Source organism: Oncorhynchus mykiss, chromosome 6 (assembly GCF_013265735.2).
Source record: "Oncorhynchus mykiss isolate Arlee chromosome 6, USDA_OmykA_1.1, whole genome shotgun sequence".
Classification (NCBI taxonomy): Eukaryota; Metazoa; Chordata; class Actinopteri; order Salmoniformes; family Salmonidae; genus Oncorhynchus; species Oncorhynchus mykiss.
The window spans coordinates 84,211,354-84,225,926 of NC_048570.1; the positions used below are offsets into that span (position 1 = coordinate 84,211,354).

The window sequence follows — 14,573 nt, forward strand, 5'->3', positions numbered from 1 at the left end:
AAGATGTTTCCCCCACGTTGTCCAGGCACTTGGACGGTCGCCTGATGGCCGATGAGGTTCCGCCCACAGCACCAACTTTTGGCCAGGTTGAAGCCCGCTTCATCAACAAAGATATACTTGGTTCACAGCAGCATCAAGCACCATCACCCTCTAAAAATATATTTTGATATTGTGAAGTAGCATGTACATCAAATAATAACAGTAATACAGTATATAGTGCTGTACCTGAACATACTCGGCCCGCAGTTGTTTCACCCGGTCATTGTTTCTCTCAAAAGGCACCAGGTAAATGTGTTTCATATATACCTGGTGCCTCTTCAAAAGGCAGGTGATTGGATATTAGATTAGATATTAAAACAGTTACATTAAAAATATAATTATGTTGTGTTTTGGTGATTAAACCAATGTTCTCATTACATTTCACACTAAACATATATTTTGAATAAATGGTTGTGTGGTGAGAGATGTTTACAATCCACATGAATGAACAATGAATGAAAGACTGGCAGTGTTACGTGTGTGACCAGTCTGTAGTTTTGCACTAAGAGTTGTGAAAATGTACCACATAAGTGAAAATTGTACCAAAGCGATAAAAAGAAAAGCTGTAATTTCACAAGTCTTCTTGATTATCTGGCATTTCTAACCAGATCCTTCCTCAGCAGCTCTGTCCTTCTGAGTGTAACGAAACAGTGGATCTCCTATTCTACCAGCCACTGCCCAGACGATGCCATTGATTAACACTGTAGCAGAAGGCTACAGAGACTAGTCTATGGAAGGAAACTCCAAACATGGTCGTCTGCAGGACACGTCACCCGGTGATGAAGTGATTCCTTTTCTCCTCTCATGTTTGTTGTATTCACATGTTTTGAAATACATTTGCTGTGTCAACTTATTGACGAGTGCTGTGTGTTAAATAAATGAAGTGTGCTAGCAATAACGCATGTCCTATTTTCTCACGAGTGCACTGGAAATGAAGAAGATAAATGTTGATTGACAGATTTTACACGAGGCATCTTAAGCCCAACCTGTGCAGTGTGATAAATGTAAATTATTTGGCCATGTGTCAAGTGTATGTAGACAGCAGGAGTATCGTATGCCAGTTGAGCCTAAATGCTGCAATTGTGGTGGTGAACTTGTGCCTGAATTCCTGAAGTGTCCTGATAGGATGAAGGAGACGGAGGTGGTGAGAATGAGGGCTGTCCAGCATGTCTCCTGTCCTGAGGTGGTGAGAATGAGGGCTGTCCAGAATGTCTCCTGTCCTGAGGTGGTGAGAATGAGGGCTGTCTAGCATGTCTCCTGTCCTGAGGTGGTGAGAATAAGGGCTGTCCAGCATGTCTCCTGTCCTGAGGTGGGGAGAATAAGGGCTGTCCAGCATGTCTCCTGTCCTGAGGTGGGGAGAATAAGGGCTGTCCAGCATGTCTCCTATCCTGAGGTGGTGAGAATAAGGGCTGTCCAGCATGTCTCCTATCCTGAGGTGGTGAGAATAAGGGCTGTCCAGCATGTCTCCTGTCCTGAGGTGGTGAGAATAAGGGCTGTCCAGCATGTCTCCTGTCCTGAGGTGGGGAGAATAAGGGCTGTCCAGCATGTCTCCTGTCCTGAGGTGGGGAGAATAAGGGCTGTCCAGCATGTCTCCTGTCCTGAGGTGGGGAGAATAAGGGCTGTCCAGCATGTCTCCTATCCTGAGGTGGTGAGAATAAGGGCTGTCCAGCATGTCTCCTATCCTGAGGTGGTGAGAATAAGGGCTGTCCAGCATGTCTCCTGTCCTGAGGTGGTGAGAATAAGGGCTGTCCAGCATGTCTCCTGTCCTGAGGTGGGGAGAATAAGGGCTGTCCAGCATGTCTCCTATCCTGAGGTGGTGAGAATAAGGCCTGTCCAGCATGTCTCCTGTCCTGAGGTGGTGAGAATAAGGGCTGTCCAGCATGTCTCCTATCCTGAGGTGGTGAGAATAAGGGCTGTCCAGCATGTCTCCTATCCTGAGGTGGTGAGAATAAGGGCTGTCCAGCATGTCTCCTGTCCTGAGGTGGTGAGAATGAGGGCTGTCCAGCATGTCTCCTATCCTGAGGTGGGGAGAATAAGGGCTGTCCAGCATGTCTCCTATCCTGAGGTGGTGAGAATAAGGGCTGTCCAGCATGTCTCCTGTCCTGAGGTGGTGAGAATAAGGGCTGTCCAGCATGTCTCCTGTCCTGAGGTGGGGAGAATAAGGGCTGTCCAGCATGTCTCCTATCCTGAGGTGGTGAGAATAAGGCCTGTCCAGCATGTCTCCTGTCCTGAGGTGGTGAGAATAAGGGCTGTCCAGCATGTCTCCTATCCTGAGGTGGTGAGAATAAGGGCTGTCCAGCATGTCTCCTATCCTGAGGTGGTGAGAATAAGGGCTGTCCAGCATGTCTCCTGTCCTGAGGTGGTGAGAATGAGGGCTGTCCAGCATGTCTCCTATCCTGAGGTGGTGAGAATGAGGGCTGTCCAGCATGTCTCCTGTCCTGAGGTGGTGAGAATGAGGGCTGTCCAGCATGTCTCCTGTCCTGAGGTGGTGAGAAGAGTGGAAGAAAGGAGTGAAGTTGAAGAAGTAATGGTAGTAGGAGAAGAGACACCAGAGAATATTCCTTGTCAACAGAGGGATCCTGACCTGTTGCATGTAAAGAAGGTGGACATGGTGGTGTTTATTGCATTGGTTATCAACTGCACAGTGCAAACAGAGAGGGAATCTGAGAAAATAGGCACCGTTGTGTGCGGCTGAAAGTTTTTTGGGACTCATGGACTTTCCACAGAGGCACTACAAGGAATCCTGTCGATGAAGGCCCCCGAGCCGGTGTAGGGATGTGATTTGAATTGTGACTTTAGTGGGATGTTTTTATTTTTAATTTTATTTTGTATGACGTCTGTGTTTTCCCCTAACTTTCCCACAATGGAACATTTTTGTTTCCCCACCCCGTACAGTAGGTGTCGGCAATAGAGCAGTAGGTTGTAGTCTGCCATAAAACCTCAAAGAAGAAGATTCACTTCTAACGTTTGTTTGCAGACAGCCATAATACCATAGAAGAAGAAGAAAGTTTTCTCAGCACCAAATATGGTAGTGAGAGCAAGTCCAGCTGTGGGTCGGAGACCGGAAGGACGCGCTATGACAAGAAAGGGAAAGAATGGTACCGTTAAGATCAGAGATTCATCTCCTGCCTCTTGATTTACATACCTTCGTCTTTGTTACGGATACAAGTATCCTGTGTGTGTATCCTGTGTGTGTGTTTCTTTTCTCTCCTTCTCCCCTCACAGGTGAAAATCATCACTCCCCAATCAGTCACCAATCCAATCATCTATCAGAAGATACACCTCCTCCTGTTTCCTACCCTATCACAGTTCCTTTCCCTTGGTTTAAAAACTCTGTCAGTTGTTTGCTCTAGAGCTCAATCTCTCTGTAAATGCCATGTCTGTAGGTCTCTCTGTTTTACTTTCTCTTTGTTTATTGACCTCTCTGTTGTTTGAGCACCTCCATAGCACTTTGTCATCACCTGTGAGTATTGTTTTTGGTTATGGTGTTTGTTTGTTTGCTGGTGGGAAAAGGGGGAACCAAGACAAGTCGCCCATGGGCATACACTACCCGTAGGTGAACTTTGTTAAATACACTAGTTAGAACTGGGCGGACCACCCACTGTATTTTTGGTTAGTTAGTTAGCTGTTGTTAAAGTAGGCTATTCTAGCTTAGGGGTGTTTTTGTATACTTATTGTTTCTTTCCTTGGGTCCAGCTCAGCCCCTTTTCCTGCTCCCCCCATTACCGTGTGTTTATTAATAAACCCTGAGTTTGACGGTAGATTTTAGTAGTCGTGGTTATTTCCTTCTCACTTATACTTTGTCACAATTATAATTTGCATGAGTTATGTTACGGGTCTCATTACCATCCCCCCTAGACTGTCGGGCCAAAAGGGATTTGTAACAGTCTTCCTAATACACACCAACAAATATGACTTATTGGTCTTCATGCTCTCCTTGAGCCAGCCCAGGATCAAGGGGACCTACCTGCGGCGGCAGGTGTATTGGAGAGTTCCAACGTTTGTCCTGAGAATTCTACCAGAGATGATTTTGGACGGGTAGGAGTAATACTTTTGGCCGACCCACACCGACCCGCACGTTGTGTCGCGCTGGTTAAAGGACAAACTGGGAATGGTCGATTCAGTGAAAGTTTTGAGAAGTGGCGCTGAGCTTTGACACAGCGTTTTTACCTTATAAGGTCAGGTTAGGTTATATTTTCTATTCTGTGAGGACCTATGTTTATAATCCACTGATGTTTTTTGTGTCAAGGATTCATACGTGTTGCAGCAGTGTGTAGAAGGGAGATCACCACACTGTGAGAAATGTCCAGGAGGGCATAGGCAGAGGGAGTGTACAGTTGCGAAAGAGAACAATCTGTGTGTCAACTGTGGGGGTGCTCATGCAGCTGAGGACCTGAAGTGAGAGAGACAGGTTGAGATTGCCAGAGTTTGAGTGGGACAGAATGTGTCCTATGCTGAGGCAGTGAAGAGAGCAGAGGATAGACCAAGGGTGAGTGAGTTGACTGGGTGATTCCCTGTGAGTAGGCCTGAAGAGAGAGATCCTGAGAGAATGAGTTTCAGTAAGATTGGATTTCTTGAGTTTATAGCTATAGGGATCATCTGCACTGTAATGATGGAGTGGAAGTCACAGCAGATAGATGTGGTAGTTACAGCAGCAGAGAAGTATTTGGATGTGAGAGATATCAGTGCAGAGATCTACAGGAAGTTGAGAGAATGGGTTACATCATAACAGGCCGATGGCCTGGTGTAGGATCGTTTAGGGCCAAAGTGGTGGGATGGGGTGGTGTTTTGGGGACACTGTATAACTGCAGGTTAGATGGTGGTGCAATTCAATATTTTCCTATTTCCCTTTTCCTTGTATTTTTTATTTCTTTTTTGTGACCAAAATGTGCAATCCACACCAAAACCTGTGAAAGGCAACAATATGCAACACAGCGTCTAGCCTGCCAGAAAGTTACATGAAGAAAGTTGCAGGTAGTGCGAGAGGATGGAACTAGGTGAAACTGGGCTGACATTCTGCACATTTCCTCATCAATAAAACATCTGATCTCAATACATTTTTATGTTCCCCAAACTAGAATATGTTACAAACACAGTGCATTAAATGTTAGACTTGACGCTTTGACAGAGTTTCAGAAAATTGTGTTTAGGAGTGCAAGGTCGAATTGAGCTTGTGCACATGCGTACTTCACGGAGGAGACCTTCCCTCACGGAAATATGCAAACACATGCTACAACGTGCCAATAGGATCTCGCTAGCTCGTGCTTGGCTTTGCTTGTTCTGCCCAGTATGCTCCATTTGCTCCCACTGTAAACAACACAGATGAACGATCGGAGGAGGAAAGATGGGGGAAGTGGATGTAGAGTATGATTTAGGCAACGTGTGGAGTAAATTTGGTGAAGAGGAATGTTCTGAATGGACTACAGTAGTATCGAAAACTGGAGCAAAAAGAAAATGGTCTAAAATTGTAGTGGAGGATGTGTGTGTAAATTATAATGAATCGCTTGTTGGGATGCGTTTATTGAGCAAGGATTCATATGTGGGAAACCCATTAGAGGTGTCAAAAATGGTGAAGTATGCGCTTGGAAATGTGGAGTCTGTCAGAGTGACCAGGAGTGGTCTTATTTTGTTAAATTGTATTTCTGATGAGCAGAGGAAGATTGCAGTGGGTCTCAAAAGAATCCGGACAACAGAAGTTTTGTTTTGAACTTGGGAATAGAGCACCCGTCAAAGGAGTCATCTCAGGGGTGACGACGGATGTTCAGGTTGAATACATGAAGAGAATTCCTGGTGTGGTTGGTGCCCGGCGTCTGACCCGCTGGGTGAATGGAGAAAAATAAGAAAGTCGGTACTGTTGTTTGTTGATAAACAGCACATCCCTACCCATGTGAAGCTTGGTTATGTAAGATACACCGTAAGAGCTTTCGTCCCCAAACCACTGCAGTGTAAGGACTTTAAAGGATTTTGCCGTGTTTCAAGTGTGTGTAGATGAACAGAGTATATAGAAGAAAGGTGTGTAGAAGGACGACGGTGTTGCTATTGTGGTGGGGATCATGATCCTGAGTTCCTGGAGTGCCCTGTAAAGGTGAAGGAGGTAGGGGTGGCAAAAGTTTGGTCAACCAAATCTCCTGTGTTGAGATTCACTGTCAGATGCTAGTGAAGATATGGTATTGGATAGAATACAGCCTGTAGTAAATGTTTGCTGTCAGACAAAAGATACTCTTTGTGTTAAAAGTTGGACTTTGTGGCGTTCATTGCCACAGTTATATACTGTACAGCACAAGTCTCAAAGAAGTTGAAGAAAATTGACATTATTGTGGCTGAGGCAGAAAAGTTTTTGGCACTTACAAGGGGTACTGGAGCCGGAAGACCCGCCCTCCCAGGTACCCCTTGAGCCTGTGTAGGGATCAGATCTGTTTCATATAGTTATATTAACAGAAAAGTTGTTTAGTTTATTTATTTTTGGGTAGTTTTTTGGTAGTTCAGTTTTTTTGGGAATCCTGTTTTCATCCTGTATTGTAGGTGGCAGAATGCACGTTCAATTGTGATCATCAATATACCATAGAAGAAGACACAAATGAACAATCATGGGTTAGTTATAAATATCTTTGACAACAAGCATGCAAGCTCTATACAAAAAATATGCTACTCAGTTGGCTAAGTGAAAGGGAAAGTCTTTCAGACTCACTTCTTGCTATGCAGTTGGCAGTGGCGATTTTAGCATGTAAATCTTGATGGGGCAAAACTAATAATAAGTGGGATGCATGCCAGCAATGCCACTACACAACACAACACTTAACAATACATGAATTAATCTATAACGGTGACAAACGGTGCCCACAAACAGTTAGGGCCTCCATAAAGCTGTCTCAACATCTTACCATTGCTACACCTGGCCATCAGCGGAGCCTTATCCGGCAGCAAAGCAGTTAATTCAGCCTCATTTACTGGATTTTAAAAAACATAGCTGATACGGCTGACTTGTTTAAACAAATATTGTTTCTAATGACAATTGAGATGTACAAACTATGGCATAAGGGGACGACAAGCGGATAAGAGGCAATCCGTAATAGTGATTAAGACATTAATGAGCGAGCTAGGACGAACGTAATCAATATAACTATTTGTTCAGCAATTTTGAAATGTACAGCGACAGAATTCAGAACATGGGCGGTTCTTACAGTGTTTTCCCTCTACACCAAGTCAGAACCGTATGATAAATAAGCAGACAATGAAAGCTTTTACAATATTCAATGATTACATTTTTCTAAAACAGGTTATAGGCTAGATGTGCACCACCAAGTCAGAACAGTAGCCAAAATTAAGAGGGATAAATAGACCAAATGATTAGGGTGAGGCACATGGCCTACTAACATCTTACTACACAACATACACTTAGTATTACTTTCTTAGCGACAGTATACATATATCCCTGCCATATTACATCATTTATGCAGCACCATAAAATGCATTTTTGGACTCTCCTTGTTTTGCTGTTCTCACTTGAACAGGAAGGTGGCGCGGCGGCCCTTCGTGGGCAAATGTTGTCATCAAAGTCCGACATTCTCTGGATTGATGATGCTTTCAAGACAACTGGGAACTCTGAAAAAAAACTACGTTGAATCATGATGACGTCATTGATCTTCAGGTCGTAGCTCTAGAAAGAGGCCGGATTTACATTCCGAGTTGGATGACCATTCAAAACGTATTTTCACAGTCTTAGCTCATTTATTCCTGACTTCCCAGTTGTCTTGAACTCACTGAAGTCAGGTTTTCGCTGTTCCAAGTTAACAGTTGTTTTGACAGCATGGCCAATGTTGAATGTTTATCATTTTAAAATTGGGAAAGAACTTAATCCCAGATTTGGGACCACACATCCACTGTCACTGATTTCTTCCAAACCACTCATGGTTGAATTAGCGATTTCAAACTTGTGTAATGTTTATGTACAATGGCCGATGAGCACCGATACGCTTTATCTATAATTTCTCTTCATTAATTCTCTTCATATGACAAGGATTAAAAAGGATTTGCCAGTAGATTGTCGACTTGATTCATGATGATGACTACTAGCTAAGATTTTTAAAGTATGATGTTGACATGATCAGTCCAATCAAAGCTACTGTAGATATAACGTGATTTGACGTAATTTTATCTGTGGCCAATGACCTTGAGCCTTCTTGGATGGGCACATCTAATGTAACTCTATGGTAGCATCCAAGGGGCTAAAGTTTTCGAGGTCTACCCTTAAGACTTTTCGGTGACGTAGTATCCCCATGAGTGACAGAACACTGAGCCAATCACGGCGCAATGCTCTGTGATGTACCCTAGTGGTTAGAACGTTGGACTAGTAACTGAAAGGTTGCAAGATCGAATTTACCTGACAAGGTAAAAATCTGTCGTTCTGCCACTGAACAAGGCAGTTAACCCACTGTTCCTAGGCCGTCATTGAAAATAAGAATTTGTTATATATTTTTATGTATATTTATACAGGCAAGCCTATATTTAAAATATATATATTTTTTACATTGTTTGCAAACTGATATGTGACACTGATATGGGACATTAATGCCAAAAGAACATGCAAAACAGGCAAGCCTATTGCTCTGCCCCACCTGCCCTGAATGACGGGTCGCCATTGGCAGTTGGCTAAGTGAAAGAGAAAGTCTGACAGACTCAATTCTTGCTACGCAATCGGCTAAGTGGAAAGGAAAATCTGACAGACTCACTTTTTGCTATGCGAGGCTACACTATCAAAATCATGGGCAAACTGTCTGTCTTTTTGTTTGTTTTTTCATTTTACACCATTGTCAACGCAGGTAAGGATTTAACTTTGTCGCTTACTCATTTAATGATTTATTATGTCAGACAATGTACAATGTCCATAACTGTTTACAGGGTTGGGGAGTAGTGTGCCGACTATACTGATATAATTTATAATTGATATCTAGGCTAAATGGCACATTGATGATGCGAATCACACTGCTGCTCTCTATATCTTCTTGGCTGCATTCCAAACACTTGAAAGACACGGCCTATCCCCTGTGCCCTCAAATTAAGTGGACACTTCTGATGACGTATCATGACTTCTGACGGGTATACACTTGCAGGGCAAGGGGCAATCATCGCGGGATGAACGAGTGACGAATTTCGGGGCAAGTCCATTTAAAAATCATTCCCTCCTCCCTTGCTCGGAAATTCGTCACTCGTTCATCCCACGTTGTGTTTTGAGCCACATGTAGCTTGTGGGTGCTTTATATGCACTACAGTCAATTATGATTTTAGTACTTAAATTTACTATATAATTATTAATTATATAATTATTATTATGCCTAATGTATGATCGCTATCAAATTAATTAGCTAACTAACGTTATTTCTCCAATTTCCAAAAGCTGACCGAACAAAAACATCATTACTTTTACGAGATGTGTTTGTGCCTTCATGTGCATTAGTAGCACAATTTCTGACTTATTTACATTTGTTTTTACTTACATTTGTATGTTGACTCCATATTGACGTTGAGGTTTTACGTTTTTGCTGACTTTTCTTAGCAGATGTACAAACATTGTGAATTGAATTATGGGGTTTATAAAGGCTTCAAAGTGAACATAATTGTACACTCGCAAACTCCATTAAAAACGAGGGCTGAGGGGCTTATATGTTGAGGGCTGAGGGGCTTATATGTTGAGGGCTGAGGGGCTTATATGTTGAGGGCTGAGGGGCTTATATGTTGCAAACGTCCCTTGCTTGGCTAATCGTTTGGACCGACAACAAATATGGCTGCGGGGATTCCCCCAAGGGCATAAGGCAAGTGGACGAGGGTGTCTTTTGTGAGTTTGAAACGCTGCCCTAGTCAGTTGCACAACTGAATGCAGTCAACTGAAATGTGAGAATATGCCCCAGTAGACAGCCAGTGAAAATGCGCTCCAACAACAGCTGCGGATCCCAACCTTTGGAATGAACGTTTGAGTTCCTCCCTTCTAAACTCCCCTGTGGTATTATGCTCCATACGTCATAAACTAGTTGAATTTAAGAAGACCACCAGTGGGGCTTTTATTTTCTTAATGGAAAATTACCATCTCGTTTTTCTTTCTCAACGAGAAGCAATGAGCCCAATCAGTCCTCCATGACAACAAAATAAAAAATAACAGATTAGGCTAATTAGTGGGTTATGCTCAGGTAAAACAATTTGGCTAATCTATGTTTCCATTTTATCTTATAAAATGTCAAATGTCCACAATTGTGTATAATTTCACTTCTCTCCCAGGATCAGGATCACATTCTCTGTGGGCACTTGCAACCTACATCACCGGAGAGACGCCTTTCCCTGAGTTTACGGTTGTGTTAATGTTGGACGATGTTCAAGTGGCTTACTATGACTCCAATGACAAACAGTCTGTCAACAGGGGACAACATATCACAGAAAGAAACAAGGACGATGAAGCTCAGGACGGAGCTCATGTATTTATATACCAGAGCATGAAAGACAGATCATTTGAACTAAAGCACTTTTTTCCTATAATCTCGCAAATCTCCATTTTGGACGAGACTGACTTTATGACCAAAGTTATCCTATTTACACTTTGTAGTCAATGTTGACACTAGAATAAATGTTTCTGTCTCATATCGATGCCACACAGGACATTTTCTAAACGAGAAGTGATATTTCAGGGGCAGTAGTGCTTTAATAAAAGGGAGCATAGAAATAGAACGGATATACCGCTTCTCAGACTTGCTTTCATTGAGAATGACATATCTTTAACGTACATTTCTACGTGAATTTGGTATTGTCTCCCAAAAAGCTACATAACCAACTGTGTAACACATTGTTATTCATAGCTAAAAGAAAGGGGAAGTCTGTCAGACACTCTTGAGAGCTTAGAAACTTGCTACGCGAGGCTACATTTTCTAAATCATGGGCAAACTGTCTGTCTTTTTGTTTGTTCTTTCCTTTTGCACCATTGTCAACTCAGGTAATATGGACTATTTACTTTATCTCAACTCATTAAATGATTTGTTATGTTATAAAATATAAAATGTTCATAACTCATTTTAATATAACTGCTCTCCCAGGTTCAGGATCACATTCTCTGTGGGCACTTGCAACATATATCAACGGAGAGACGCCTTTCCCTGAGTTTACGGTTGTGGTGATGTTGGAAGATGTTCAAGTGACTTACTATGACTCCAACATGAAACACTTCATCTACAAGGGACATAACACCTCAGACAAAATACATGATGATGAAGCTAAGAATGGAGATTTTGTATTTGGAGTTATGTATCACCACATGAAGGAGAGATACTTTCACCTAAAGCACCACTTTAATCTCACGGAAGGTGTTCAAGTTCAGCAAAAATTAACTGGCTGTGAGATGTTGGACAATGGAGAACCAGCCTTGGTCATGTTTAAGGATGCGTTCAATGCCATTTATACAGATCGAACATTATATTACAACATGACACATTTTACGTACGATGCTGGGAAACTACTACTAGGATGGGATGGGATGAGGCAAGCATATGAAAGAACACTTTATGAGAATGTTTACCTTCCTATTTGTATAAAATCACTGAAAAAAATCCTGAAGAGAGAGAAGAACATTGTGATGCGTAAAGTTCCTCCCAGACTCAGGTTGATAAAGAAAGAGGTTTCTGGAGGGTTTCAGGTGAGCTGCCTGGCGTTTGGTTTCTACCCTCGCCACATCAACCTGACCCTGCTGAGAGACGGCCAGCCAGTGGTAGAACAGGATCTGACAGGAGGGGAGGTTCTGCCTAGTGGAGACGGGACCTACCAGCTGAGGAAGAGTCTGGAGGTCAGTACTGAGGAGCTAAAGAAGAGACACAACTACACCTGTACTGCCTCTCACCTCAGTCTGGACAACAAGCTGGATGTCAGTTGGGAGTCTGGGGCAGAGAGAGTTCACCTATCCACCCTCTCAGCTCTACTGGTGATGCTGCTGGTTGTTATTCTATTGGGCATTTTCATTTGTGTCAAAAGGAGGTGGAGTAACACTGCCTCACAGTCTAAACTTGCCAACGTTGATGCAACAGTGTCAGAGGAAATGAACCTTTCTTCAGATTCTGAGACCTGATACATTTTTGGGACACTGATGCAGCTTTGTCAATTCAGCTCAATTCACAATGAAAATATGACTGCCAGAGCACATTTGAGGGCAGAAACAAAATGTATGAATGATTATGGTCAGTCAATATTTCCTTCCCCTCAACAAAGGATCAGTTTGTGGAGACTGTTGACAAGAACAAATACCTGGCCATTATTAGTCTAGATCTGCATTTATACTTTTTATAGGCTGGTTTGGCATGCTGCTCATTAACAAACATAATCTGGTAGTTATATGTGTTATGTAATCTGTAATTTCTAATCATGACTATTCATTAATTTCAGAATGTTCTCTATATCTGTGCTGTATCAGCTGATATCCAGTATCTTAACCAGAAGGAGAATCATGTGATCATGTGTATGAGGTCTGTTTATTATTGGAATGTCTTTACAGTGTCTCTGTGTTGTATTGTATGTAGTGTTTGTTCATCATTACTGCACAATAATACCTTTATTACAGACAGTAACATGTAGCCTAATCAATTCATGGATTGATTCATGTTAACTACAACATTCATTTAAACAATGTCAAGTATACCGTAACTTCTCTCAGGAACTTGTTTATCAAGGTGGAAGGGAGAGATATCTGACACAATTTCTCTCCAGTTTAAGACTGGCATGAGTATTAAACTAAGGTGAATGTTGTATGCATTTTAAACAATGAAACAGTTTTTTGATAGAACAGCTTTATTGGGGAATGAATCTGTTTGATCATGTTCAGGGCCATGAAAAGTCTTCTTTTTTTTACAATATGCACACCGCTCGTTCTAAACATTTTTTTAGTGCTACTTTTCCCCAGTCAAATATACAAGCCTACATTTCCACTTCAAGCTTGGGCCACAACGTAAAACATAGCTTCTGCATATAAGATCAAGTTGAATTAACTGTTATTTTGTATTGAACACCCAATGATACATCAAAAGACTGCAAAGCCAATGTCTCCATTCCACATTTTGAAATAAAATCCAGTCTTGCTATTTTACATATAAACAAACGTCAATATCGTATACCTACAAAGGGAAAGTGCACAAAGGTTGTGCTCCAAATAGCACCCTATTCCCTACATAGTGCACTACTTTTAACCAGAGTCCATAGCGCACTATGTAGGGAATAGGGTGCCAATTAAATTCCCCAGGTCTGCATACTCCAGTGTCTTATCAATTATTTTATGCTTTATTTAAAGAGTTAAGTCAGTAAAGAACAAATTCTTATTTACACTGACGGCCTACTCCGGCCAAACACAAACAACACTGGGCCAATTATGCACCGCCCTATAGGACTCCCAATCAGGGTCGACTGTGATAGAGCCTGGATTCTAACCAGGTACTATAGTGACACCTCTTGCACTGAGATGCAGTTCCTTAGACAGCTGCGCCACTCGGGAGCCAACCATTAAATATCCTAAAGGAAGAAAAAAGGCAGAATTGTATTTGTCTTGGAGACTAATGACTAATAAAAAGTAAATGCCATTTATCATTCTGAAATGATTCAGAATTAGTGCTGCCTACCCTTTTCCAAATAAAGTATTGTTCATTGTGAAACTTGCCTGGTGTCGTAAAATGCACTGCGGCACAAAATATCCAGAAATGTCCATATCTGACACACACAGGGACGGACAGACTTGGAGGTCAGGGGCCCCTAGATAGTTTGTGAGAGCAAAAAGTGTAAAATTGCAGGAAATTAGCTTTAAAACTGCAACATTTTATTTTAGCCTCATGACAAAATGTATAGAATAGCATTATAAAACTGCAAAATGTCTCTGCACCATGTGTTGAAATGTAGGAAGTTAGCTGATTCCTCTCCCCTCTATCTTTTGCCAATTATTTGGATCTCAATCCTGAAACAATTCGGCTCCACATGTGACCTCAGTCTGGAAGCTCAAAATTCAGATTTGTTTTGCTCTGAAGTATTTGTACATGACCTGCCATTACCATGACAACCACGGTCAAAATGTGAAGGAACAGTGACAGGAAATGAGCATTGTATCTGTGTGCTACTACAGCGGTTACATCCTGAACGTGCAAATCTGATATATTGGTCACATGTAAAACGGAGTGTGAACAGTCAGAAAAAAAGATTGGATATGGAGAGAAAACAGAAGTGGGTTATTCAGGTGGTTGTGTAAACATAGCCATGGAGAATTCAATAAATCAGAGTTTTGTTAAATATAAAGGCTTGCTAAAGTGCTAACATTCAGCATTTTGACATGTCTCTCATTCAACCATGTGTCACTTCTAGAAACATTTCAACCCCTTTAACCCCAAAATGTCTCCCAATTTTTATCATCATTGTAAAGCCCTAGCTATTTTTGAAAAGTCAAAGGAACAAAACAAGTTTCCATTCCCCCCTGTCAACAAAACAAGCTTCCATTCCCCCTGTCAACAAAACAAGCTTCCATTCCCCCTGTC

The 14,573-nt window shown here is 42.0% G+C and overlaps 1 protein-coding gene across 3 annotated transcripts; it reads left to right on the plus strand.

Moving 5' to 3' along the window:
* Positions 1–8,691: 8,691 nt before the first annotated feature.
* LOC110506871 (major histocompatibility complex class I-related gene protein) lies at positions 8,692–13,751 on the plus strand. Of its 3 annotated transcripts, XM_036981224.1 has the most exons (3): positions 8,692–8,858; positions 10,309–11,014; positions 11,115–13,750. In XM_036981224.1, the coding sequence occupies exons 2-3, from the start codon at positions 10,957–10,959 to the stop codon at positions 12,134–12,136; spliced, it is 1,080 nt and encodes a 359-aa protein (XP_036837119.1). In that variant the 5' UTR covers positions 8,692–8,858; positions 10,309–10,956; the 3' UTR covers positions 12,137–13,750. The 3 variants fall into 3 exon arrangements, with proteins under 3 accessions (XP_036837119.1, XP_036837118.1, XP_036837117.1); XM_036981223.1 differs by having other exon boundaries at positions 10,309–13,751; XM_036981222.1 differs by lacking the exon at positions 10,309–11,014 and having other exon boundaries at positions 11,115–13,751.
* The last annotated feature ends 822 nt before the right edge of the window (positions 13,752–14,573 follow it).

Coding starts and splice junctions, on each gene's coding strand:
- LOC110506871 (XM_036981222.1), top strand. CDS start 8,777: ATGCGAGGCTACACTATCAAAATCATGGGCAAACTGTCTGTCTTTTTG. Junction 8,859..11,114: donor TTACACCATTGTCAACGCAG/GTAAGGATTTAA, acceptor CTGCTCTCCCAG/GTTCAGGATCACATTCTCTG.